Source organism: Mauremys mutica, chromosome 1, assembly GCF_020497125.1.
Source record: "Mauremys mutica isolate MM-2020 ecotype Southern chromosome 1, ASM2049712v1, whole genome shotgun sequence".
Classification (NCBI taxonomy): domain Eukaryota; kingdom Metazoa; phylum Chordata; order Testudines; family Geoemydidae; genus Mauremys; species Mauremys mutica.
In genome coordinates this window covers 5,224,561-5,247,527 of record NC_059072.1, presented here as the reverse complement: position 1 = coordinate 5,247,527, position 22,967 = coordinate 5,224,561, and the positions used below count along the sequence as shown (strand labels likewise).

At 51.7% G+C, this 22,967-nt stretch overlaps 1 protein-coding gene across 1 annotated transcript in view; it reads right to left on the bottom strand.

Moving 5' to 3' along the window:
• Window positions 1–4,952: 4,952 nt before the first annotated feature.
• Window positions 4,953–22,967, bottom strand: part of TNPO3 (transportin 3) — an 82,288-nt gene continuing 64,273 nt past the window's right edge. The window contains exons 15-23 of the mRNA XM_044978907.1: window positions 18,771–18,831; window positions 18,079–18,219; window positions 17,393–17,509; window positions 15,434–15,528; window positions 14,606–14,762; window positions 13,807–13,974; window positions 12,979–13,091; window positions 7,957–8,048; window positions 4,953–5,988 (exon numbers count right to left, since the gene is read on the bottom strand). Coding sequence (XP_044834842.1) covers window positions 7,988–8,048; window positions 12,979–13,091; window positions 13,807–13,974; window positions 14,606–14,762; window positions 15,434–15,528; window positions 17,393–17,509; window positions 18,079–18,219; window positions 18,771–18,831 — 913 coding nt within the window. The 3' untranslated portion in view covers window positions 4,953–5,988; window positions 7,957–7,987. The remainder of the gene's footprint in view (window positions 5,989–7,956; window positions 8,049–12,978; window positions 13,092–13,806; window positions 13,975–14,605; window positions 14,763–15,433; window positions 15,529–17,392; window positions 17,510–18,078; window positions 18,220–18,770; window positions 18,832–22,967) is intronic.

The window sequence follows — 22,967 nt, the reverse complement described above, 5'->3', positions numbered from 1 at the left end:
TATACCTCTATCATATCCCCCCTTAGTTTCCTCTTTTCCAAGCTGAAATGTCCTAGCCTCTTTAATCTCTCCTCATATGGAACCCATTCCAAACCCCTAATCATTTTAGTTCCCCTTCTCTGAACCTTTTCTAATGCCAGTAGATCTTTTTTGAGGTGAGGAGACCACATCTGGACGCAGTATTCGAGATGTGGGTGTACCATGGATTTATATAAGGGCAATAATATATTCTCTGTCTTATTCTCTATCCCCTTTTTAATGATTCTTAACATCCTGTTTGCTTTTTTGACCGCCTCTGCACACTGTGTGGACATCTTCAGAGAACTATCCACCATGACTCCAAGATCTTTTTCCTGATTTGTTGTAGCTAAATTAGCCCCCATCATATTGTATGTATAGTTGGGATTATTTTTCCCACTGTGCATTACTTTACATTTATCCACATTAAATTTCATTTGCCATTTTGTTGCCCAATCACTTAGTTTTGTGAGATCTTTTTGAAGTTCTTCACAGTCTGCTTTGGTCTTAACTATCTTGAGCAGTTTAGTATCATCTGCAAACTTTGCCACCTCACTGTTTACCCCTTTCTCCAGATCATTTATGAATAAGTTGAATAGGATTGGTCCTAGGACTGACCTTTGGGGAACACCACGTTACCCCTCTCCATTCTGAGAATTTATCAATTCCTACCCTTTGTTTCCTGTCTTTTAACCAGTTCTCAGTCCATGAAAGGACCTTCCCTTTTATCCCATGACATTTAATTTACATAAGAACCTTTGGTGAGGGACCTTGTCAAAGGCTTTCTGGAAATCTAAGTATACTGTGTCCACTGGATCCCCCTTGTCCACATGTTTGTTGACCCCTTCAAAGAACTCTAATAGATTAGTAAGACACCATTTCCCTTTACAGAAACCATGTTGACTTTTGCCCAACAATTTATGTTCTTTTATGAGTCTGGCAATTTTATCCTTTACTATTGTTTCAACTAATCTGCCCGGTACTGACGTTAGACTTACCGGTCTGTAATTGCTGGGATCACCTCTAGAGCCCTTTTTAAATATTGACATTACATTACCTATCTTCCAGTCATTGGGTACAGAGGCCAGTTTAAAGGACAGGTTACAAACCATAGTTCATAGTTCTGCAACTTCACATTTGAGTTCTTTCAGAACTCTTGGGTGAATGCCATCGGGTCCTGGTGACTTGTTAATGTTTAGTTTATCAATTAATTCCAAAACCTCCTTTAGTGACATGTCAACCTGTCAAGTATAAGAGGGGTAGCCGTGTTAGTCTGGATCTGTAAAAGCAGCAAAGAATCCTGTGGCACCTTATAGACTAACCGACGTTTTGCAGCGTGAGCTTTCGTGGGTGAATACCCACTTCGTCGGATGCACTTTGACTTGCATCCGACGAAGTGGGCATTCACCCACGAAAGCTCATGCTGCAAAACGTCGGTTAGTCTATAAGGTGCCACAGGATTCTTTGCTATGTCAATCTGTGACAGTTCCTCAGATTTGTCACCTACAAAAGCCGGCTCAGGTTTGGGAATCTCCCTAACATCCTCAGCTGTGAAGACTGAAGCAAAGAATCCATTTAGTTTCTCTGCACTGACTTTATCGTCTTTAACTGCTCCTTTTGTATCTCCATCAGCCAGGGGCCCCACTGGTTGTTTAGCAGGCTTCTTGCTTCTGATGTACTTAAAAAACGTTTTATTAGCTTTTGAGTTTTTGGCTAGCCGTGCTTCAAACTCCTCTTTGGCAAACATAAGAATAGCCAGACTGGGTCAGACCAAGGGTCCATCTAGCCCCGTATCCTGTCTTCCAACAGTGGCCAATGCCAGGTGCCCCAGAGGAAATGAACAGAACAGAATCATCAAGTGATCCATCCTGTTGCTCATTCCCAGCTTCTGGCAACCAGAGGCATTCCTGCCCCTCCTGGCTAATAGCCATTGATGGACCCGTCCTCCATGAATTTATCTAGTTCTTTTTTGAACCCTGTTATAGTCTTGGCCTTCACACCATCCTCTGGCAGAGTTCCACAGGTTGTGCGTTGTGTGAAGAAATACTTCCTGCTGCCTATTAATTTAATTTGGTGACCCCCTACTTCTTGTGTTGAGTAAATAAAACTTCCTTATTTACTTTCTCCACACCAGTCATTTTATAGATCTCAATCATATCTACCCTGTCGTCCCTGTTCCAAGCTGAAAAGTCCCAGTCTTATTAATCTCTCCTCATATGGAAGCCGTTCCCGACCCCTAATCATTTTTGTTGCCCTTTTCTGAATTCCAATATATCTTTTTTGAGATGGGGTCACCAGATCTGCACGCGGTATTCAAGGTGTGGGTGTACCATGTATTTATATAAAGACAATATGTTATTTTCTGTCGTCTTATTTCTCCTTTTCTTAATGATTCCCAACATTCTGTTCGCTGTCTGGCTGCCGCTGCACATTGAGTGGATGTTTTCAGAGAACTCTCCACAATCATGCCAAGATCTCTTTCTTGAGTGGCAACAGCTAATTTAGACCCCATCATTTTACATGTATAGTTGGGATCATGTTTTCCAACGTGAAATACTTTGCTTTTAGCAACATTGAATTTCATCTGCCATTTTCTTGCCCAGTCACCCAGTTTTGAGAGATCCTCTTGTAGCTCTTCACAGTCTGCTCTGGACTTTAGTATCTTGAGTAGCTTTTTTATCATCTGCAAATTTTGCCACCTCACTGTTAACCATAAATGATCTGGAAAAAGGGGTAAAATAGGACTGGGCCCAATACAGACCCCTGTGGGACACCTCTCTCCATTCTGAAAACTGTCAATTTATTCCCACCCTTTGTTTCCTGTCTTTTAACCAGTTACTGATCCATGAGAGAACCTTCCCTCTTATCCCATGACAGCTTACTTTGCTTAAGAGCCTTTGGTGCAGGAACTTCTCAAAGACTTTCTGAAAATCTAAGTACACTATATCCAGTTGTTCTGCCTTGTCCACATGCTTGACAACACCCTCAAAGAATTATAGTAAATCGGTGAGGCATTTCCCTTTACAAAAACCATGTTGACTCTTCCCCAACACATTATGTTAATCTACATGTCTGACAATTTTGTTCTTATAGTTTCAACCAGTTTGCCCGGTACTGAAGTCAGGCTCACCGGCCTGTAATTGCCAGGGTCACCTCTGGAGCCCTTTTTAAAAATTGGCATCACATTAGCTGTCCTCCAGTCATTGGGTAGGTTAGTTAGTAGTCCTGCAATTTCACATTTGCGTTCCTTCAGAACTCTTGGGTGAATCCCATCTGGTCCTGGTGACTTATTACTGTTTAATTTATCAATTTGTTCCAAAACATCCTCTAACACCACCTCTATCTGGGATAATTCCTCAGGATTTGTCAACTAAAAAGAATGGCTCAGGTTTGGGAATCTCCCTCACATCCTCAGCCATGAAGACAGATGCAAAAAATTCATTTAGTTTCTCTACAGTGGCCTTATCGTCCTTGAGTGCTGCTTTAGCACCTCGATCACCCAGTGGCCCCACGTTGTTTCCTGCTTCTGATGTACTTAAAAAAATTGCTATTACTCCTTGAGTCTTTGGCTAGCTGTTCCTCAAATTCTTTTTTTAGCCTTCCTAATTGTATTTCTTCACTTGCCAGAGTTTATACTCCTTTCTATTTTCCTCAGTAGAATTTAACTTCCACTTTTTCAAGGATGCCTTTTTGCCTCTCACTGCTTCTTTTACTTTCTTGTTTAGCCACAGGGGCTCTTTTTTGGTTCTCATTTTTTAATTTGGGGTATATGTTTAAATTGAGCCTCTATTATGGGGTCTTTAAAGTTTCCATGCAGTTTGCAGAGATTTCACTTCTAGTGCTGAACCTTGTTTCACTAACCTCCTCCTTTTTGTGTAGTTCCCCTTTCTGAAATTAAATGCTACAAAGCCTGATCCATGGCAAATGAGCACCAGCTCGTGCAGCCAGACAGCCTGGGTGGATGATACCCGATTCTCAATGCGTGTGGGCCCTGTGCTGGCCACCTGAGGGAACTGCTCACCAGCACCTTTGAGCACAGACTAAGATTCCTAAAGATAAAAGCCCTTAGCCAGGCAATTTCGCTGCCTTTTAACCCTAGGGCAGGGTAGGGCAGTTCCAGCCATATGGCCCTGCAGGCAAGTGTCAGAGAGACGAGCTATAGATTTGTTGTTTAGATAGTATTTAATTGTGGCTCATTCCACCAGGATGGCCTAGCATATAAACCTTTATCAGGATCCTTTAAGCAATTACAGGCTACGGTATCTGTTAACTAGATCTTCGGCTGCATCAGAGAACCTTGCTCACCAATACACAGCACGGTAAGCTCACGTGGTGCTTGCGAGCCTCACAGCACAGCTCGCTTTGATTAGCCGAATGGTACAGCGAGGGAGCTTTGAAGGTGCGCTGCTTTTACACAACAGATGGCAATGAAATATAGGTCACGCTCCTTCGCCCTGCTCAGAAGCTCATTGCTGGGCAATAAAAAAAAAAGCACCTTGACTCTGATCCTCTTTGATCGTTTACTTAGTGTGAAGTAGGGATGCTCTGTGTAATTTCAAAGGTACTACCTAGGATTATAAAGAGATCACAGCAATACAGGCAGGTTAGTGAATGCTACTGTGCCAATCAGTGCGCAAGGGAGAAGCTAATTCTCTTCCTAAAGTAGGAGAAGCCAACGTGGTCAGAGAGGAGGGTTAAGCTGGGACTGAATCTTGTGACTAAAGCACAGAAAATTAATATCCCGTCACTTCGCACAGTCCCTTCCAACAGCCTTCGCTGGTACTACCCTTAAGGGTAACGGTGTCTTGCTGTCAATCGAAGAACGCTGACAGATCCTACCGTTGCCGGGATTTCTGAGCCAGAGCAGCAGCCGGGGTCAGTCCCGCCCCTCGAAGGAGGCCTGCAGACAGGTTCAACAGCCAGAGACACACAACTGACATTTGAATTTTTTAATTTATTTTTTTGTTTTTTTTTTTTGTTTGTATTGTTCTCGAGATGGCTACAACACCAGACGGAACAGCATGCGCTCAATTCTAACGCCTGCGCAGGGTCTCAGGTCTTGTCAATGTAAGATTCCCCAGGGAGCAGTTTCCAAATCTGTTGAGTAAAATAGTCAGCCCCATCACTGCGACCTCTAGAGCCCTCTCCTCTCCCCCCCATGGTAAAACCCCCAAATAAAACCAAATTAAAAAAAAAACCTAAAAAAAGAAAAAATATATATAATATATAACAGTCTATCCCAGGCTGACTCTCCTCCAGGAGGCTGACAGATTGATGGCATCAGATTTAGCTAGGGGGGGTTGCTTAAGGAGGGCGGGTGGGGTGGGTTAAGTTTAAACTCCCAGAGCTCTGGAAGTGCGCTCCACAGGGGCGAACAGCAGGATCCCCACGGTGCCGCATGGGGGACCCGACTCCTCCTGATTGTTCTTTTGGGGGGCGGGGCGGGGGAAGGGAAGGGAAGCTCAGGGAGTTCTGGAGGTGGGCTAAAAACCTGGATGCCTCCCCCCCTCCCAGTGCAGAGAATTGGGTTTGCAGGATCGTGTTTTTAATCCCCACGTTTTCCTTAAGTAAATTTTATTTTATTTTTCATTTCACAGAAAGTTTTCTACTTTGTTTTGTATTTTTTTTTTTTTTTTTTTTGCTACCAGGCAAATTTTTTTCTTCCATTCTTGTTTCTTTTCTCTCTTTTTTTGTTTTTTTCTTTCTTTCTTTTTTTTTTTTAAAGCGAGTCCACCGGGAAAGCAGCGTTCCCCCTACAATGCCGTAGGTCCGGCTGCAGCCATCTTTAGTCAGGTTGAGGTGCCCTCTCTCACAAACAGTAACTTCACTGGCGTGTTCTGGCGGGAAGCGTCTCTTCGGGTTTGACGGCGCACACGAGAGTGAGTGAAAGCCCTCGGCCACAATGAAGTTTGCTGATTGTGGGACATTCTTGGTTTGCTTATTTCCTGTCTTCTAAATAAAAAGACATTCCTGGCGGGGACAGAAAGCAGAGTCAGTGTTCCCAGAGCAGGCGATTTACGGCTCCAGAGAGGCTCCCACCTGCCTTAAGGAGCTCACCACCTAGAGCTGGGGTGGGCAAACTTTTTGGGCCGAGGGCCACGTCTGGGTAGGGAAATTGTATGCGGGGCAGGGGGTTGGGGTGCGGGGTGCAGGAAGGGGCTCAGGGCAGGGGGTGGGGCAGAGGAGGCGTGTGGGAGGGGGCTCCGGGCTGGGGGGTGGGGCAGAGGAGGCGTGTGGGAGGGCGCTCAGGGCAGGGGGGTGGGGTGTGGGGTGCAGGAAGGGGCTCAGGGCAGGGGGCTGGGGCAGAGGAGGGGTGTGGGAGGGGGCTCAGGGCAGGGGGTTGGGGTGCAGGGTGCAGGAAGGGGATCAGGGTTGGGGTGCAGCAGGGAGCTCAGGGTAGGGGGTTGGGGTGCAGGAAGGGGATCAGGGTTGGGGTGCAGCAGGGAGCTCAGGGTAGGGGGTTGGGGTGCAGGAGGGGTGCACAGTGCAGGGAGTTGTGGGGCAGGGTGCAGGAGGGGTTCGGGCTCCAGGGTGGCAACGGGGCCAGGGCAGGCTCCCTGAATACCTCCACATGTGCTGCCCTTGCCGCGTCTCCAGGTACCAGCCCCGAAGCTCCCATTGGCCAGGAACGGGGAACCACAGCCAATCGGAGCTGCGGGGGGCGGTGCCTGGCGGCAAAGGCCCAGGGGCCGCAGGGACATTGGGCCAGCCGCTGTTGAGAGCAGCGCGGGGCCCATGGCGCCCTGGAGGCCGGATCCAAAGCCCTGAGGGGAGGGATCTGGCCTGCGGGCCGTAGTTTTGCCCACCCCGACCTAGAGAGAACCTACGACTGCCGTAAATACAGAGCGACTCCACAGACGTCGGTGGAATTACACGGCTGCGACCGAGCCCAGAGGCTGAAAGTTGCACTGAAGGCACTAAAAACAAAACTTGTATTGTCTTTCGAGTGCTAATTGAGTGGTGAACAACAGTCCTGGGATGAGCTTCTCTAGCCACGTGGGCAGCAGCAATGCCCGAGCCTGTCCCCTAGCCAACACGCTTCTCTCCTGACCTGAAAGGCACCCCCCTGCCCCGAGGATGGATTTAGACCTTGGTCTATTTGCTGAGACCAAGGAGTGCAGCTGATGTGTCACCCATCCATTGGGAACTCCCACTTAGTTTCATACTGACAATCAAGCTGCCCTCAGAAGGTCAGGACGACTCATCCATTGGGGTTGAATTGCAACGCACAGCCCAGGTGTGAGACACCCCATTATCCCAAGCTGTCACTGGCCCTTTACAGATGAAATAGCCACTGAAGCTAACAGCTGGGGGGTGCCACCAGGTGAGGGCAGCTCCTGAGTCAGCAGTGCCGCATCGCACACAGAACATCTGGCTAGAAACCCTGGCTTCCCACCAGCCAGCACACTGAGGCCCAGCAGGACTCTTGCTTTCACAGAGAGCCGTCCCCCTGCCTGGGATGGCAAACAGCAAATGGCCTCAGGATGGATTATTCTGTCCATCAGCCCCTGGCCATGTGTTGGGTCCATAGCACATGCCAGAGAAACGCTCATGTGAACACCTGGTAGCCAGTGTCCGGGGATGGGCTTAGTGTGCTGGGACCTGGGTGCGGCGCACAGATTGCATCTGAAGTTGAGGGTTTTCAAACATCTGCCATCGACCAGCCTTTCACCCGACATGGTCCAGGATGAGTTCGCTTCAATACATGGGCCTCAGGCCGTCTTCTCTACCACGGTGACCCAGATTCTCACAAACAACCTCTTGGCATTTCTGACAGTTACCACTCTTACCGCTCGCTGGCAACCAATGGGTTAATTTCTACTACAGGCCCCAACCCTGCCCCCCCCCCCCCTGAAGCTGGCAGTAGATGGGGCCAGGGGGTCCTTGCTGTGAGGTGTCCACCCAGACCTGGAATATGACCAGATGGCATCTACTCACCTGGGAGACAGGAACAGAGTGGGCGCGCGAGCTATCGAAACAACCGGGTGAAGTCTCTCAGGGCCCAGCACACTTGTTTACATTCCTCAGCACTGAAAGACAAGGGCAGCTGTTAAGGGGAGGGAGGGATCCAGGCCATCGCCTGGAAGGCTGAGCTGAAGCTGGGAGATGCTCCAGGAAATCAGGCCTGGTCAGGCACCCCCCTCCCCCAAGACAGACAGCAGCCTGCCACCTCCCAGCCGCTGATTTCCTGCCTTAGTGACCTGGGGCCGAACGGGAACTTTACCACCCTTCAGGGAAGCGTCTGCACACTCAGGCAGCCTGACCGGGTTTCGGCGAGGAGACAGTGTGTGCGATTGTGTGGGGGTCCCAGCACAGCACTGGGGGGCAGGAGCTCCCGGGCGCTGGCGTGAGTGGTTCAGCTATCCCCAGGGCAAGGTAGGAATCCCGCCTGCTGCCTCCCAAGAAGGGCCACTGACTTGCTGACTGACGGAGACACAAGGGTGTGAAAGAGCTGGAGGAGCAGGCCGGGACGTGTTGATCTGCTCTACCCCTTCACCCCTGGGGAGGAACACAACGCCCATGTGCAGGCCCGGGCAGAGCCCTCAGCCCAAGCAAACTGGAGCTGCTGAGTCCCAGGGCAGAGACGACTGAGGCGAGCGTTTGAGGGCCATGTCCAGACTTGTGAAAGCCCAGCGGTGAAGGAATCCCAGAACTCGTCCTGCTTCGGAGCAGGGCAGCCAGTCACCTAACTCTCTGCGGTTTCCCCTCCCCTGTGTGACACTGCAGGACTGACGGGAGAGGAGAAAACCCTGTTCAGCGATGGAAAAGGAGGGGACTCCAGACCCCAGCTGGGGCCTTCTGCCATTCCCCATCCTGGGGGGACAGACTGCGGCCTCGGTTTGTACAGAGCTTTCATGGGGTTGGGAATTCAAGAGCCCATTCTTCCCCCAGGAAAACCCAGCCCAGATATGCTGCACAGGCACTGGCGGAGAGACCCCCCACTCGTGTACAGCCTGCCCCCCAGGACGAAGGGGCGAGAGAGCATGGTCCCAAGAAACCTGCCCTGGCACTAAACCCAGAACCCTGGTCTCTGGACGCCAGCCCTGTGCTGTAACCCCGGGGGCATCCTCTGGCACTTGGGGGTGGGGGGATGTGCTGTGAGCCGCATCACCGGAAATCAAAGGGTTAATGGGGGGAGGGTCACGAAGCCTCCAGGGAACAAGCTCCTTCCAACAGCCGGTTCTTTCCCAACACTGCCCAGTTAGGCAGGGCTGAAGGGCACTAAGGAACCAGAGGGCTTGAGGAACTGCAGCACATACAGCCAGATACCACGGTGAGGGGCACGTAACAATCAGTCCTGGAGTGTGGCCGGTTTAGAACAGGAGGCAAAGAACCACCAACTGATATTAACAATAAGCCTCCCCGCCCAGTTTAGGCAGCAGAATGGAACTGCCCCGTTTAAGAACATAGGAACGGCCAGACTGGGTCAGCCCGATGGCCCGTTTAGCCCAGGATCCTGTCTTCTGACAGTAGCCAGTACAAGAGCTTCAGGGGGAGTGAACAGAATGGAGCAATTTTACAGAGATCCATCCACCGTCCCCTCCCAGCTTCTGGCAGTCGGATGCTTAGGGTCATCCAGAACATGGGGTTACATCCCTGACCAGCTTGGCTAATAGCCACTGATGGACCTATCCTCCAGGAACTTACCGAATTCAGTTTTGAACCCAGTTATACTGCTGGTCATCACACATCCCATGGCAATGAGTGTTGTGTGAAAAAGGACTTCTTGTCTGCATTAAACCTGCTGCCTATTCATTTCATTGGGTGACCCCTAGTGTGTTTTTTTAATTGTGGGAGAGGGTAAATAACTCCTCTGTTCACTTTTCCTGCACCAGTCATGATTTTATAGACCCTCTATCATAACCCCGCTAAATCATCTCATCTCTAAACTGAACAGGCCCAGTCTTTTTAGTCTCTCCTTGTACGGAAGCCATTCCACACCCTCAATCATCTGTGTTGCCCTTCTCTGAACCTTCTCCAGTTCCACTCAGATGGCGTGGCCAGAACTGGACACAGTAGTCAAGGTTTGGGCACACCATACATTTATATAATAGCATTCTGATATTTCCTGTCTTATTGTTCATTCCTTTCCTAATAGTTCCTAACACTTTGTTTGCCTTTTTTTTTTTTTTTTTTGACTGCTGCTGAGCATTGAGCTGAAGTTTTCAGAGAACTAGCCATGATCACACCAAGATCTCTTTCTTGAGTGGTAACAGCTAATTTAGAATCGGTCATTATATAGGTGTAGTTGGGATTATGTTTTCCAATGTGCATTACTTTGCACTTATCAGTGTTGAATTTCATCTGCCAGTTTGTTGCCCAGTTACGGGAGGTCCCTTTGTAACTCTTCACAGTCAGCTTTGGACTTAACTATCTTGAGAAATTTTGTATCATCTGCAAACTTTGCCACTTCACTGTTCGCTCCCTTTTCCAGATCATCAATGAATATGTTGAACGTCACGGGTCCCAGTACAGATCCGTGGGGGATCCCACAGTTTACCTCTCTATTGTGAAACCTGACCATTTATTCCAATCTTTCGTTTTCTATCTCTTAACCCGTTACTGATCCAGGAGATGACCTTCTCTTAGCCCAGGACTGCTTAATTTCTGTAAGAGCCTTTGGTGAGGGGACTCGTCAAAGGCTTTCTGAAAAAACATGTATTGTACGCTATATCCCCTGGATCCCCCATATCCACATGATCACTGATTCCCTCAATGAATTTGAAGAGTTTAGTGCTAGAGCAGGACACACAAGCTACCCAATTGTCTGAAAGCTGCATGGTCACAGACACAAAGAGAAATCTCTCAAAGATGAGCACGGCAAAGGGATACCAGGCCGTGGAATTGATCACTGACCCAAACCATTCTCTGAAAACCAAGAGAAACTGTTGCCTATTCCAAATGATTGTCCTCGCTACCCAAACAGCATCTTCACTCAGTGCCTAGTAATCAGACACCTCCACTGCTTGAAATAACGGTAGCACCCAAGCAATCCACTTGCACAGTTTTCTATCAGACATCAAGGCCAACATTTTCAAACATGGAGGCTCTCAAATTCCCATCTGTGACGAAGTGGGGGATTTTTTTTATTTTTTCGTGGTTTTCCAATGGGTTGCATGCAGAGGGAGTGGGACTCAGTGTCCCTGGGTGTTACTGGTTTAACAAGGTGAGGGGAGAGGGAGTTTGTTGTTACAAAGGATCGGAGAAGGAACTTGGGACCCCAGCCCATGGCCTGGAGGAGGGACACCCCAGCAACTGGTGACCTGACACCTGGAGACCCAGCTCAGGAGTCGCAGCCGGTTCTAGCCAGTAGGAGGACAATGGGCTGCGAAGAGAGGATCCCATGATCTAACCAGCTGGTTCCAGCCAGAGGAGGGTGGAGAGGAGAGGAGGCCCAGAAAACCCTATTTACCTGGAAAGAAGACAATGGACAGAGGCGGGGCCTGGGGCTGGTGATATCAGATGCCCAGCTGGGAAGCAAGGGGGGCTCGGGGCTGGAGAGAGGAGGCAGGCAGAGCCGCAGGGAAGGTGCTGTGCTGAGGAAGGCCAGGCCTGAGGGTCAGAGAGTTTCCTTTGCTGTGTTCAACGCTCAATAAACCCTCCTGTGTTACGCTGGCTGAGAGTTGCTCCAGTCTAAAGAACAGGGTTGCACCATCCTCTTCAGAGGGGTGGAGGCGAGTGGACTCCCTGAGGGGGCCCACGGCAAGAGACAGACGTGCTAAGGCTCAGAGAGGTGCGGCTCCAGGAGGTGGAAGGGCCAACCCTGGGAGAGAGAGGACCCCCGGGGAAAGGTCTGTCTCACTGAAAGGGGCACCCCCCCCACATAGGGTCAAGAATGGGCACGACCGGTGAGGCCGTGACACCATCTCAACAGGGGACGTTATTTTCAGAGGGGCTGAGCAATCAGAGCTCCCACTGAGTCAGCCTCTCGGAGAAGCCGAGTCACAGGCATCAACCCTTATACTGTCACAGAATACGGTGCCAGCTGTGCCGAGGCAGAGACTCAGAGCTTTGCTTTTCAGGACAATCAGATGGATAATCTGCTGTAAGTGACAGTGACTGGGTCAGTAGCTAGCTGACCGGCCCAGGGACCGGAATGGTGCAGCCAAGCACTCAGAGCTCTGGAATAACTCGGGTCTAACCCTGGCAGCTGCAGACTCCCTCTGTGACTTGTAAATGGAAGATCAGACTTTCCTCACAGGAGCGGGATGCGTGCATACGGGGCTGTATCGTTTAGAAGTATTATCCCCGTCGGCTGATGTTTCATGGTCTTGCTCATCTGTAAGAGCTTTTCCTCGCTGCCTCGGTGACCCAGAGAAGTGCAGGGGCTGACAGCGGGGGGGAAAGTTTATTCTAAATTTACATTTAAAGCTTTCCATAATAGAGGAGGATTTTAGGTTGACCCCTGAGTTTTATCAGCTGAGTCTCTGCACGTATCGCAAAGCACTCTCAGCACAAGAACCACCATGGCAGACTCCCAGGGCGCTGGCTTTAGCGGAAGCACTAATCCTCTACAAGGGACACCTCTGGCAGCCACTGCCGTACAATACAGATGATCGCCGTATTTGGAGTCAGGACGGAATTTCCCCTCAGGTCAGATTGGCTGAGCCATGGGGGGGTTTCACCTTTCTCTGCAGCACAAGGCACTTGTTGATTTCAACTAGAGTAAATGGTGGATTCTCGGTAACTTGAACCCTTTTTAAACCCCAATTTGAGGACTTCAGTAACTCAGCCAGAGGTGAGGGGTCTATTACAGGAGGGGGTGGGTGAGGTGCTGTGCAGATCAGACTAGATGACCACGATGGTCCCTTCTGGCCTTGAAGTCTCTGATGATTGAGTGGACAGCCACACTGAACCGCCCAGTGGCAGGTCTGTTGCTGGCCCGAGAGAGGTGCAGGGGGATGACTTGTGGTAACACCTTTGTGAACAGGGTATCCTGCCAACACGGAATTCACTCACCTAGTCACCTCCTTGTGAAAGTCCGTAAGTTGTTTGTGCGTTACTTGGATGGCTCCCCCAGTTGTTTCCTTTGGTAAACCCTTCAGTGAATTCTCTAGCCAGCGACAAAATGTCTGGAGTGGGAGGAAGGCAAAAGTTAAACATTTTATTGCTACAAAAAGAAACCTGGACTAAGTTCTGGGTTCAGGTGCTGCAGGCCCTGCATCCCCAGGCAGCCTAGGAAAGACGGCCTATTTTTAAGTTTCATTTTTATGCGTTGTCTTTGTACTGCCAGAATGAATCATTCTAAGTGAGCACCGAACCCTGCGCATGCCAGATACTGCTCGGAATGATTCACAACCCAGCAGGGATAGACTCAACTCGGGTTGAGCAAGGATTGCGTTCTGTTGCAGCGGCTATCAGCCCACAGGCACATCAGGAGCACAATCTTCCTGTGCTGGCTGAGAACGGAGAATCAACTTCTGAGGGAGGGTGGAGAGACAGGATGTGAAGCAAGCCTTGAAACAGGAAGAAGTGGGGACAAAGCAGAGAGATGGACAAGCCAGCTAGCAAGAATCACTGAGCTAAAAGCACTGGGATTGGAGCACTTGAGGGAGGTGGAGTAGGGGGTGGGTGCTAATCTTCACTGCTGTAATTGAAGAGGACACAAGTTTTTTTTATTCAGGCTGGTGAAATTGACCCTTGATGTTCGGACAGCTGCTAATCGCTAGCTCCACCTTTCGTTCGCTCGCATCCCTTGAATCCCCCCTGGCAGGCCCGTTTCTCCCCGTGCCAACACCGGGCTCGCTGCAGTCACGTGTTACACTTCTACTGCGTTTACAACCTTACCGGCCTGTCGATCTGCATGATCTCCCAGAGCACCTCGGCGACGTCGGGCAAGGTGTAGGGCGGCAGGCAGAAGCAGCAGGTGTGCAGCAGCTGGCTCACGAGCTGCTGGCCCAGCTGGTTCATCACTTGCCCGATCAGCTCCTTCCGCAATTCAAAGTCCTCTTCATGCTGCAGAAAGAAGAGGGGCCGAGTGAGCATTGCCTGGCAGGGCGGCCTGGGGCACGTTTCCACCTTTGGATCCCTTCCCACCTCCCAGTGCCGTTTGCTCATCGAGGCAGAACACGCTGCAGTGACCGACGGGCAGGACAGAACAGAAGATGGAAAGGCAGCACGATGGGCTCTTGTGCTGCCAGCTGGCACCTGAGCAGCCTTGCGTAGGCAGGGCATTGACACTGGCACCAACTGCTCCCGACCCCTGCGAGGAACAACTGGCTTTTTATTGCCTGTGACCTGAGTGAGAGCCAGGAACCAGCCTCCCGGGTCAAGGGGCCAAGAGGAGAGACCCAGGCAGCGACGGTTCACCCTTAGGAACACCGTACAACGCATTTCCTCCAGCAGAGAGCTGGCTAACATGGGAACAGCACTGCAGGCTGGGGCTCCCCACGGGCAGGTGGGAGTCCAAATCTCACCTGGCTCTGAATGGTTCATCTGTCAGCTGCAATTCCAAGAGCAACACAGATAAATGCAACGAGCAAAGCAATACCCAAAACAGCCAGCGTCTCTCAGCTTCCCCGAGCCGGCTGGGCCCCACCGCGCCCTGCCCCCCCAGCTAGGAGAAACAACGCTGGGAATCACTCACGTCATTGGCCACCCCGGTGTGGACGAGGTCGCGCAGGAATTTCATGACGCTGCAGTTTGCGTCCCGGTGGTCCAGGGTGGTGGAGGCGATGGCCCACTGCAGGATGGGAATGATCACCTGGCTGCGGAGCAAGGTGATTGGGCTGCGCTGGATGAACCTGGGCAGAGCAGAGAGATCAGGGAGAGTTCAGCGCGGCGCGAGCTAGAAAGCAGCTTCGCTTGGCAGGCTGCTTTGGACGGACGCCCCAAGGACACAGCAGATTTGTGGTTCAGCGGGTTGGCATGTCCCTTCCGTGCTGCCCAGGGACGTTCCCTTCTCTCCAGCGCTAGTCACAGCAAGACCCAGCTCCCTCCGCCGTCCGGATGGACAGGCCAGCCCCAGAAGGCAGCATCCTGACTGCAAGCTGTACTGCACTGCCCCCTGCTGGAAACCAAGTTATCCTCAATGCCCACAGCTGGAACTCTAGTAACGGGGAAGCAGGGAAATCCCGACCACTTCCAAATCTTGAGCTGCAGCGAAAGCACCTACAGCAGCTACAAAGGCGCCCTGGGCTGGCAGGGGACTCTGGAGGACGTAATCTTGTGATTGTTGGTGACGAGTCTCGATTCGTGGGTGGAGCGGGCAAGGCCGTTCTGATAGGATTGTGAGCATTAACGCAAGGGGATGGGGGTGCGTCATTTGTATAGCTTATAAATCCAGAGGAAGAGGAGGAGTTATTAAAGATGGACACTCCCTGTGCCTGGGAAGCAATATGCGCATACCCACGCACTCAGCCACCCGTTGCGCAAGGAGCGAGGCAGCAATCCCGTGTTTAGGTGGAGCGGTTACCTGGTGGCTAGCCGGAAGAGGTCGTCCACGGTGTCTGGGTGGTTCTGAAGGCCATTCTGCTGCTCTAGGAGCTGGAAGGTAGGCAAGCACAGCGCCTAGGAGAAGGGGAAGGGGATCGTTAATTAAATTAACGTACGCCGCGATCTCTAGAGATGGCACGAGACACAGAGTTCGTCCTGGGGTGCAGGCAGAGGAAGGATGGAAGACAAGCCAAGGGGGCAGGGCGCGCCTGCTCACTTTGCGGCATGCCGGCGTTTCCGATTACAACGAGAAACCGTTGCGGGGGTGCCTGGTGGTTTACGAAAGTCTGAGCTCCTAGATCCGGGTGGAAGCAAACCCAGCGGAGGCAGAGCACCTGGTCGTTTAATTCTCTCCCCATTTCCCTGGTCTCCCTGTATCAGACTCACCCGCGCTCCCCGCAGTAATACCGGCCACATGCTTACAAAGCGCCTTGCATTGACAAAACAGGAACTTAGCCTCAGGGCCCTGGGGAGGCAGGAATCAGTCTCCCTGTTTTAGAGACGGGAAACTCATCCGAGGCCAAACAGTTCTGTGACAAACCCAGGTGTCCTGACTGCAGCCATGGGGCTAAGCCATAGGACGGTCCCTTCCTTGCCCTGCACAAGCTGTGCACTAGCTGGGAGGAGCAGGAAGAGTCCGGTTTTTGGGTTTGGTGACTTGCTGCCCAAATGTCTCCATCCCTCTGCATCTCAAACGACGCCGGGGCAGCGAACTCCCTGACTCCGTTTGAGTTTGCTGAGCTGACAGCATGGCCGGCAGGACAGGCTGCTCCAAACCCGTATCTCCTCCTAGGGAAGCTTCCAGCACGTCGAAGACGAAGCACCAAAGGCCAGGCCGCAGACTGTGGCTCAGTTTCCCTCACTGCAAAGCTGAGTCTCCGTGTCTGATCCTAGACTGGGGACCCATGAGCGGCCGCTTTCCCCACAAACCAGTGAGTTGGAGCTGGCGGGGGCCTGGTTTCGTGGTGGCTCACTAGCCAGCAGGTGGCAGAGATGCAGAGGCTGCACGGGAGCCCGAACGCCAGCTCTGCCCTGGACACTCACTGGGTGACGGGCGCAGCCCATACCTCACTTTACTCTCCTGCACAACGGCGACAGCAAGGCTCAACGTTCGTCCAGTGCTTGGAACACGTAGTGCCCCAAGCTCTCAGATGCTGGGCCAGGGCCAGTCACAGCTTGGCAGGGCCTAGGTCAGGGAGCGAGCTGCGCTTTTAGAAGGAATGTTATGGGTTCGGAAGCGCAATCAGTTCCTTATTCCCCGCCCCCGGCCACTCCCCACTGGGTGTTCTGATTTCCTCTGCTGGAGCCACAGTTTATTTAGCAGCACAGGGGCCCAAGCCGGGAACGGAGCGGAAGGGCGGTTTTCTCCATTCCACCAGCACCACCGTAGCAGCAGCAAGGAATTTCAGATGGGGCAGGGGCTGGTTCGGTTTTCACTGACCGGGCATTTGGCGTAGCGCAGCAATCCCTGCCACTGGCACTAACCACACCAATCGACATGAGAGAAGAGGACGTTTAAACAAAGCACTCCTTTTTGTGGCTGTTTACACACCGCTGCCGGCTCAGGGCGGGAGACGTGCCCCGTATCAGGTAGGGAGCACCGTGAGCATCAGGCAAAGGTCATACAGAAGCGCCCCGGGGAAAGCCACAGCAAGCTCGGTCCAACGTCCTCATCTGCAGCGAGGGATGCAGCTGCGCCAGCTGCTGAACGGGGGCGAGTCCCAAGGGCAGCCCAGCGGAAATATTATCTAGAACATCCGAGTGACTTAGGAGCTGAAGACCCATTTTCAAAAGTGACACTTGGAAGATGAAGTCCCATCGGCTTCCAAAGAGGAAAGCACAGAGGGGGAAAAAAGGAATCAAGAGCTGCAGCCAAATGGGATGGCACGGAGCGGGTACCGCTCATACCCGGAACTAGACGTGCCTTCGGGAGACCTACCTGCAGCATGTCTAGCAGCCCCTGCCGGCAGCCTTCCTCCATCCCGTACTCGTCCACCAGGATGCTGCCGAGGTACAGGAAGCAGGAGTGCTGGTGCGCCTGGTACACGTTCACCATCTGCCAAGGACACAGCAAACTTACTCCAGCTCACGTCCCGCTCCAAGACACGCGGCCAACACCAGCTAGCCCCAGCCAGGAGCTTTACAGAGCAGGTGCATTTCCTAGCACCGGGAAGCCCCGGCTTCCAGACCCCAGTGGCGATTCACTTGCAGTACGGGAGAAATTCTCCCCTGCAAAGGGCCAGCTCGGCCCGACTCCCCAAGGCTTGGGATCGCTGCCTGAGGCATTGCTCTGCTGTACCTCAGCTCAGGTTCGTACAGCACTCTGAAAACGGGAAGGGCCGAGCGCTAGCTAAAGGATCCCCTTGTTGCCTCACATGCTGTGGGGGCCAGCAAAGCTGGAACTGTCCCCACGCTAGTCAGAGCTCCTTATGCCGGACGTGCTGCACTCCATGGACCAGTCTCCTCCCTGACAGAGGCCTATACCTGGGGCTTCAATGTAAATCTCACCCAGGGGCTCGGCCAACTCACCAATTGTGAGATTTCGCTTTCTGCGCACACTGATTCCAGACACCCCAAGTGGATGAGCAGCTCCTCCACTAAGTATCTCCCCCGAGGCTCACTCACCTGCGTGACCAGCGGCTGCAGCAGGGCCGCAGACCCTTTGCCTACACAGCGGACAGCAAAGCGCAGGCACCGGCAGCAGCGTTCCACGATGCGGTTATCGGCACGATGTTTGTTCAGGGTCTCCGACAGGACCGGCCAGATCTGAGCAAGGACAACAGGGAGGGTTCCAGATATTCAGGAGGGACCCCACAACCACCCCATTTACTACAATACTCTGCGTCCCTATAGTCCCCAACTATTGGCAAGAGAGATACCCTCAGGTCCACCACCCAACTGCCAGGCAGCCGAAGCTGCGGGCACCTCCTAGATGGAATCCTTCCCGCGTATCCAGTGACCGTGGCTCTCTCAGCTATTCAGCCATGGATCTCAAAGCACCTGACAAAGAAGGGGCTAGAACGTTTTGCTCAAGGTTTGCCTTAATTCCTCTATTTGCCAAGCAGAGGAGTGAAAGCGACGAGGATACAGGCCCATCGATTCTTCATGCCCATTCCCCCCCCTTGGCAGTTCTATAGCAGCCTCCTTTCTCTGATTACAGGGACGAGCCAGCAGTGACTGTTTCGCCAGCCCAAAGCCAAAGCTGCCCCTGGCGAGACCGGCTCTGCCCCAAGCATTCAGTGACGGGGACACCCCAATTCCTGGCTAGATGCGTACGGAGGACGACGGCCCGAGGCCTGGCACCGATTTTCACTTACTTCCTGGATGACTTTTTGGCACGGATGTGTCTGGCCATTTTCTACAATGGGGTTGGTATGCCTGGGAAAAGCAACAAAAGGGTTAAGCGCCTTTTTAAACATACAGGTTATTTGGTGTTAACTCAGCGCTGATGAAACACGCCCAGGTGACAGCCCTGACCACCGAGGGCCTCCATTCACCCCCCCGCCGCACAGGTACACCATAAACACAAACCGAATAAGCTTCCCACATCTGGAGAGACCACCTGGGGTGGGGAGGGAGGAGGAGAATTTCGTCTCTCTAGCCTCTCGGACGAGATGATAGACAAGAGGGTCAGCAAGAGTCACGTCTGGGGCTGCAGACCCATTGCGTACTGCACATTTTGCAGCCAGGAGGAGTCACCGCGGTACTTGAACCGGAAGCCAGGTGATAAAGGCAAGGCATGACACAGCGTAACCATGGGATGGGGTCCACAGGAGCCCATCTGGCCCTCTCCACAGCAGAGAATGTTACTTACCTTAGTAACCAGAGGGCCTTCGAGATGTGTGGTCCCTAACTGTTGTCCACCATGCGTACACATACGCTCCCCATGCACCCAGAGTCAGAGAATTCGTTGGTCCATGCAGGTGCCATTGGTCTCCTCGTTCCTCCAACTGAGGAGAGACAGGGCCGAGCAGACTGACTGCTCTTCCAATTCCTTCTCTACAGCTAATTCAAGACTGCTCTGAAGCCGAGGGAAAGGGGGTGGGTAGCAGACTACAGATAGGGACCACACGTCTCAAAGAACCTCCAGTTACTCTAAGGTAAGTGACTTTCTCTTCTTTACGTGCTGGTCCCTGTCTGTATTCCACTGGCAGTGGGTGACACGCAGGACTCAAGGTAGGAGGGGGGCACGAGGATGCAGGCAGCAGAGCTGTTTCAGGGACTGCTGTCCCCAAGCAGGCATCAGTGGGAGTCCTGCACTGAGGCACGTCTTGGGGGCGTGTGGAAGGAACTCCACGCAGCTGCTTTGGAAACGTCAAGCAGAGGCACTTCTTGAAGCGATGCCATTGATGTGGCTTGCGCCTCACCCCAGGCGGGGGAGGAAGATTAGATAGCCGAGAGAGTAAGATACAGCCAGAGATCCATTCGGAGAGCCTCAGAAGACACGGCTTGACCTGGGACTCTTCCTGCTACAGCGATAAACAGCCCGGGAGATTTTCTGACCAGCTTTGTCCTTGTGCTGGTAAAAGGACAAGGCTTGTCGATGGGATGGAGTCTTCTCTCTTCTTCAGATGTGTGGTGTTTTGGAAGACACAGTTAAGTGCCTGACTGGTTCAGGTGAAACAAACTGCTTGGGGGAGGCGAGTTTAGGATGTAAACAATGAAACTGTCTCTATGGAACATGGCATAAGGCAGATCCACCATCAGTGCTCTGAGCTCACCTACCTTCCTGGCTGAGGTGATGGCTACCAGGAATGCAACTTTCATGGGTAGGACAGACATGGAACGTGTAGCTCGGGGCTCAAAGGGAGGCCTAGTGAGGACCCAAAGAACAAAGTTTAAGTCTCATTGAGGAACAGGTTTCCTTACTGGCAGAAAGGTTGGGATTAGACTCTTCCAGAATCTGGTAGTCAGTGGGTGAGCGAAAACTGAGCAACCATCGGAAGATGGGTGGTACGTCCCGATTGCTGCCAGATGGACTCAAGGAGTTGATGGGAAAAGACTCGCTATGTTGAGGGAAAGAAGATAGTCCAGAATACGGGGAACACCCAGAGCTTCTGGGCATTATACGTTTTTGTTGCACCCAGATAAAGAAATGCTTCCCTTTGGCTGTGCACCATTTTCTAGTGGACTCTTTTCTACTATTGGGAAGGATTGTTTGCATGGCTTCGGAGCATGAACGTTCTAGAATTTGTGCCCATCCAAAAACCACGCCCCGAGATGCAGGGCTAGGGGCTGGGGAGCTTGATTCTGCCCTTCCCCTGGGGCGGATCAGAAAGGGCCAAACGATGATTGGTGGTCGAGATGACACGTGTAGCAGACTCGGGAACCATAACTGTCTGGGCCAGTTGGGAGTGATGAGAGGGCCTTGTCCAGACGAATGTTCTGTCAGACCTGATGTGGGAGTGGTAAGGGAGGGAAGGCAGAATTCAGATGGTCCAACCACAGAAGGAGAGCACTGCCCTGAGAGCAATGTCCTAGGGCTTGTCTGGAGCAGCGTATGTTGCACTTTGTTTGTCAGAGGCAAACAGGCCTCTTGTGGAGGTTCCCCATAGAGCAAAACTACTGTTTACCACCGAAGCATGGTCAATAGCGAAGTGTCTGCTGAAGGAGTCCACCAGCAGATTTTGATTCCCTGGAAGGTGAACTGCTGACAGGGTGATATGATTGCTGATGTACCAATTCCACAGAGCAATCATTTCGGCCCACAGAGGAATGGATCTCACTCCTCCCTGCTTGTTGATGTAAAAGACAGTTGTCATATTGTCTGACACAATGAGGACTGGGAGACCTGAATGTGAGAAAGGGTTGGGCTGCTCTCAAGTTCCAGAATATCACTGTGCATCCTGGTTTCTCAGGATGTCCAAATGTCTTGCGCTGTCTGGCTGTCCAGGTGAGCTCCCCAGCATCTATAGTGACTGTCTTGTCACTTGAGGGCGGAAAGATGGGAACGCCTATGAATGCCTGGTGGGGATACTTCCACCATAGTGGAGATGATGTTACTTTGGTGGGAAGAGTTCCTATGGCATTCATGGACTGTTGATTTGGGGAGTACACTGTTCTGAGCCATGGCTGCAGGCAACGAAGATGGAGTCTGGCAAACGGTGCGATAAGCGCAGATGAAGCCATGTGCCCCAGGACGAAAAGACATTCTGATAGGTGTTTGAGGGTGGTTCATGACCTGATTTATGAGTTCGTTCATCGCTTGGAACCCACACACTGGCAGAAAAGCCCTTGCTGTGACGACTGACTTTAGGCATGCTCTGATGACATCTACAGTTTCTGTTGTAGTGATGACAGACTTTTCTGAGTTTATGCCGACCCCTAGGGAATACAGGAGTTGAAGCACTGATGAAATCGACTCAAGCTTCTTGACGTGTGTTGGCAATGAAACAGACAGGGGAAGATGGTGAAGCCATGACACTTCATATGGGCTGCTATTACAAAAAAGAACTTGTTAGAGACCCTAAGGGTAGTAGCAAAACCGAATGGGGGCACTCTTAATTGAAAATTGTCGGGGGCCACCATGAACTTAAGACAATATCTGAGTGGGGTGAATGTCCACGTGAAAGTATGTGCCCTTCATATCGAGAGCCGTGAACCACATGCCCTTTTCCAGGGAAGGGATCACAGATGCCAGAGACTGAGGATAGGTCTCCAGCCACCCTTCTTTTTGTGTCATTCCAAAGCATGAAGACGTGATTCACAGTATTGCACCTACTGCTGATTGAGGAGTGAGCCTGGCAACCAACTTGCCTTCATCAACGAGAGCCCATAACGGAGCTCCCTCTTGTGGAAGCTTGTCCAAGTCCATGAATTTGGAATAGTTCAGGTAATCATACTTCGGCAACAGTGCTCAGTAACGGGCTATTCTGAACTGAAGGCTAATAGAAATGAAGATCTTCTTTCCCAATAAAATCAATGCATTTACCCTCAGTATTGACTGGAGTAAGTCTAGGATGCTGCTGTCTAGATATCTCTATGGCAGTCTGGACAACCAAAGCGTTAGGTGCAGGATGAGAAAAGAGAAATTCCACCCTTTGGCTGGGACAATATAGTGTTTTTCTGCCCTCTTAGGAAAGTGAAAGTGGCTGAGGTATGCCAGACTGTTCTAGCTCACTCATTAACACGAAGTGCTATTCAGCTGGATCCAGATGTTTGGAGAACATCCAAGAGTTTGTTGAAGATCCTACACTTCCTTCAGGAAGATATGTAGCTCATGGGGGGGGGGGGGGGAGGGGTGGCGTATGGGTATCGGAGTGACTGCTTCATCCAGAGATGAAGACAGGCTCCATTGGTACCACTGGATCATGCTCATAAACTTGCTCTTCCATGGGAATCAGAGGAAGCTCTGGCTGTCCTCTCGCAGAGGAGGGGTGGACTGACTCTCTCGTGGATCATGTTGAGTCTGGAAGATGGTCCAGGTCCCTGGGACTCCAGAACAGACAGTAAGAGGGGTCAAATGGGGGTTGTGGAGGTTCCCATGGCATGGGGTACCAATGGTTCTGAGGTAG